The sequence below is a fragment of the Nelumbo nucifera genome, chromosome 7 (genome assembly GCF_055504915.1).
Source record: "Nelumbo nucifera cultivar China Antique chromosome 7, China Antique-T2T, whole genome shotgun sequence".
NCBI lineage: Eukaryota > Viridiplantae > Streptophyta > Magnoliopsida > Proteales > Nelumbonaceae > Nelumbo > Nelumbo nucifera.
Genome location: NC_142655.1, coordinates 18,150,478 through 18,154,814, shown reverse-complemented (window position 1 = coordinate 18,154,814; position 4,337 = coordinate 18,150,478). Strand labels below are relative to the sequence as shown.

At 36.1% G+C, this 4,337-nt stretch overlaps 1 protein-coding gene across 8 annotated transcripts; it reads right to left on the bottom strand.

Annotated features, from left to right (window-relative positions):
- Window positions 1–323: 323 nt before the first annotated feature.
- LOC148790236 (E3 ubiquitin-protein ligase RGLG1-like) lies at window positions 324–3,447 on the bottom strand. 8 transcript variants are annotated; one of them, XM_088891893.1, is made up of 12 exons: window positions 2,998–3,435; window positions 2,598–2,669; window positions 2,304–2,385; window positions 2,094–2,228; window positions 1,886–1,999; window positions 1,685–1,782; window positions 1,553–1,608; window positions 1,364–1,472; window positions 1,145–1,266; window positions 918–1,008; window positions 679–735; window positions 324–567 (listed from the first exon to the last, which is right to left on the bottom strand). In XM_088891893.1, the coding sequence occupies exons 1-12, from the start codon at window positions 3,145–3,147 to the stop codon at window positions 472–474; spliced, it is 1,182 nt and encodes a 393-aa protein (XP_088748019.1). In that variant the 5' UTR covers window positions 3,148–3,435; the 3' UTR covers window positions 324–471. The 8 variants fall into 8 exon arrangements, with proteins under 8 accessions (XP_088748019.1, XP_088748015.1, XP_088748016.1 ...); XM_088891889.1 differs by having other exon boundaries at window positions 2,094–2,385; window positions 2,998–3,438; XM_088891890.1 differs by having other exon boundaries at window positions 918–1,005; window positions 2,094–2,385; window positions 2,998–3,425.
- Between the last annotated feature and the right edge of the window lie 890 nt (window positions 3,448–4,337).

Here is a 4,337-nt window from a genome sequence, read left to right as displayed (position 1 = left end):
ACCCCATTAGGCTACATAAAGTCCTTAAGTTACTGACCCCATATGACTCCATGGATGTGCCTACATACACAAAAGTGGGTCACATCTTTTCTAGTGTGGTATCTGATTCCTTTGCATTTAAGATTTTAATCATACAATTGTCCTCTATGAGAGAGAGAGAATGAAACTCATCACTGAATTATAATCAATTAGTTGCATTAAGTGTGAACTCCAAACATGTATTTTATCACTTTTACTCTTTTGTCCAGTGAGGTATTGCTCAATGCCCACAGACTCGGTAAGGACTAGGAAAATAGAAATTTTCAGAAAGTAATCAGTATTCCTTTGACAAGAAACATCCCACTGTAATTTATCCTTTTCTTTTGCTTTGGTTGAGTATGAATCATTACAGCCATTTTTTCACACATTTAAACCACTCTCTCACGTACACCAAGAAAACAATTAAAAAAGGGCAAAGTCCATCAGATAGCATCAGCACATGTGGTAATAAAGCTTTATTCTAGTATCAATTCGACTCCTACAGATGGGGCATGATAGAAGAAGTCCTTGTCCACACTGAGAACATGTCTGCCAACATAAAAATTTAGAACATTTCAGTACAGACTCCTCCCTTTATTCTCTCCTCAACTCAACCTCAACCCTAGCAATAACTTAGAGAAAATAACCAAACTGCATTACCTGATGCCCACAACCAAAGGCCAGGTCTTTTGAATTAGTAAGGCAGATAGGACAAAGCTGTTCAGGTTTAATTTTGTTGTTGGGGTTGGGGAGGAAAACATATTAATAATCTTGAAATAGTTCCTAAATTAAGAACAATGAGTAGAGGAAACTAATTAATTAAAAACTGATTAATTAGTATCATATTTCTCAAAAATAAGTTAAAAAGGAAATAGAATTTCAAGTAATTATTTGAGTACCAAGAGATTAATAGAATTTCTTATGCTATCTGGAACAGGAAGAGGTGGGCGAAGAGGGGCCCTAATTTGAGCTTGCAATTTTTGGTGACTGCTTTAACATGAGGAAAAGAAAAAAGAAAAAGTAAGGAATATGTAGTTAGCATTTAAGCCTCAGAATATGTAAGTATCCATACAAAAATAATGGAAATATTAACAAGTAAGCATTATTGCACAGACTGAACTAGTACCCCAATAAATCAAGCCTAACTGCTTCTTCATAATGACCACGTATTCCTATCAAGGCTGCCTGAGCAAACTCTATCTCTTTGTTGTGATTGTTGCTGGACATAATTTCTGTGAAATTCACAAACTGGGCAGTACAAAGCAATTGCCATATTCAGTCAGTTAAAAGGCAATCACAGACACATTTCAGAGTTCAAATACTGCATATATCACAGCATATATACCTGAATGTTATCAACGACTCGATCCGGGATCTTCTTTTTAGCAAATTCCTTCATCATGTTCCAAGGCCCATCTCCAACTCCAATTAAGATAACAAACAAGGGGTATGTACTGCCAAGAAGGTCCATGAGAAAGTAGATAACTATAGAAATTAACAGAATGCACCAAGGAAATTAACAAGTTATTGTTACCTAGCTCGAGCAATTGTGTTCAGTGTCATTTTCTTCTGTGGGTGTCCACTTGGTACCTGTAAATCCAAGTTTCGAAACTATTTCTAGATGTACTGTAACTAGGAGCTGTATGTAATCAGAATTCAAAAGTACCTGACCATCAGTGATTATCAATAAAACATGGTATTGACCACCACTTTTCTCAACCATGGCCATGGCTTTTTCGATAATGGGGGCGAAAGATGTAGGCTCTACCAGAAGGAAAAAAAAAAACAGAAAAGTAAAAGCTTATGACAGAAAATTCCAAATTTCTTGAAACCCAGTTGCAGGCAATGAAGGAAGTTGGAGGAGAACCTGCTAGACGAAGATGTGGGACTATTTCTCTATATCGTGACAATACCTCATCAAATCCAACACAGGGTCTCTGATTTGGATAGAAAGTGAAGACATCTTCATCGAGTGTTGTTACTGTTATCAACACATGACAGGAAGAAAACCGTGATTTCTGTTTATCCAAGCAATATTTTTGAGGGATTTATATTACTGTATATGAAGAAATTACCATCTCCAAATCCAAAGCAGGAAATCTTCTTATCCATATCGACTGCACTTATTGTTCTTCCCATTATGGATATTGCTTCTTCATAAGGATTCTCTCCTATGCAGTGCAGGCTTCTACGGTTGAATGACTTTTTACCTGGTTTCCAGACCACATTTAACAAGTTGCTCATTACTCGGAAGAAGTTAAGAAAGCGTACAGATAGGACGAAACCTTTCCATTCATTGCTCTTTGTAAAATCGATTCCAAGAATGAGATTAGGATCGATTCCTGCAAGTTCGAGAAACCCAGGAACCTAAACGGAGGAAGTAATTGTTGGTTATATTCATTGGTTCTATAAGAAATAGAACATCAAGTGAAAGAAAGAAATTAAAAACAGTTTAATTACCATTCTGATGGAAAAGTAACTCAGCTCAATTTATGCATATTTTTAAGATACCTTAATGGCTTAATCCCCCTACAGAAAATGAGGTCTCCCACTTAACCAGATTATAGAGCAGAAATCACCTTTTGGAAGGAGAGATCTCCTCCAAAGTCCAAACTATAAAAATAGAGACCCTGTTTTTCTTCACTCTCCTTCTGGCTCATGAAGGTAGAAGTGTTAGAACATCTGATTGCTTCCTTCTGGGGTACAGAAGAAAGGGAGAGGAAGAGAGAGCAGAAAGAGCAGAGATAAAGAGTTTAGGCTCATTCAGAAATTTCCATTCCTAGGAGTACTGTTCTTTTGAGACCCCATTAGAAAATTGTGCTTTCCATATAGCAAATTATGGAGAAAAGCTATCAGAGTAAGGTTTCTCAAACGCTTTAAGTATTAGTGTTATGGATTGAGGGTTTGGAGAAGAGAGAGAGAGAGAAGAGTAGACAGACAACCGTTCTCAGTAAAACATCTCATCACATGGAATCTAACCTGCTCCAAGTAATTGTAGTTGCAGGCTCCCTCCCTCGCCCCTCTACGATCTTGGAGCACAGAATCATGACATTCAGGTGGTGAGAGGTTCGACCCATGATCTTTCGATGAAAAACTCGTCCCAGACAACCTTGAAATTTTAGAACCCATCAAATCCTAAAGCTTCAATTTCTATAATTCAGACCCAACAAAACAAAGAGACTGTGCAGTATATGATAGAGATTAGCTCCCTTGCATAACAAATGAGAAATGTTTCGCAAATTCAGTTTCAGTCAAGCCAGAACATCTTCCTTGTCTCCATTCCCACATTATCAAAGCCTAATGTAGCCCAATTATCTTGACTAGGACAAGCAGAATAAAGGTAACTAGATTCTTTTTTATATATCCAACAATTATTAGATTCTCACATCTCAAATATTCAAGGGTGTGTTTGCATAATTTCCTTTAACCACCCACTACCCACCACCAAAAAAAGCACAGATTGGCTCAAATTTTGAAATGATCACTATTGTTTTATTATCTGAATTGTCCTGGCAACAACTGTTGAATACTTCATTGATTTATCATTCAGTGCTACATGGTTTCTAGTTCACATTGCGCTCCTACATCATGGGCATAACTGTGAAGCCGATCCTAACCCATGCGCATTCAGAGCATTTCTGCCAAAATTTCATTTGCACTAATACAAATTCAAGGGAGTGCAAATGAGTAAATTGCAAATTTTGATTCATTTTTTGTTTTGAGTTTCATTTTATTTGGCTTCAGGTTGCTTTTTTTTTTTTTTTTTTTGAGTTGGAAAGGCCTGAAGCCAACTTTCATTCACCTATAAAATCTTGGTTTACAGTAGTCACCGGGAGACAAAGCAAACAATCAAACAAGAGAAGAGCTTGAGATTCCCCCACATGGCTTCAGGTTCCATTTTACAATGCAAACAAGCAAAACAAAATAAAACCTATAATAAAATTAAGAACGCTTTCGCCACACCATATAGCCTAACTTGGGCCAGGTTAGTTGAACCCAGCCTGAAAAAGAAAAAGTAGGGTTAGGGTTGAAGCCTTGACCAAACCCAATCCGAATCTGATTTAATTTCATATTTGCATTTATAATATTTTATAAACATGTATTTATGCATAATTAGGTGTATGTCTGTTCACTATTGATGCATGTATAATCATGCACCCATAAATGAACATATAATATGTATATATATATATACAAATTTTAAATTTAAGGGTAAATTTTTTTCTACTACATAATAATTAACCCTATTTTTTACACATAATAATATTAATATTGAATTATCATAAATCCTTAAATCTGAAAAATAAGTACCTTTGACA

Coding starts and splice junctions, on each gene's coding strand:
- LOC148790236 (XM_088891889.1), bottom strand. CDS start 3,147: ATGGGTTCTAAAATTTCAAGGTTGTCTGGGACGAGTTTTTCATCGAAA. Junction 1,783..1,885: donor CCCACATCTTCGTCTAGCAG/GTTCTCCTCCAA, acceptor TCCTTCTGGTAG/AGCCTACATCTTTCGCCCCC. Junction 1,009..1,144: donor GTTAGGCTTGATTTATTGGG/GTACTAGTTCAG, acceptor CTCATGTTAAAG/CAGTCACCAAAAATTGCAAG.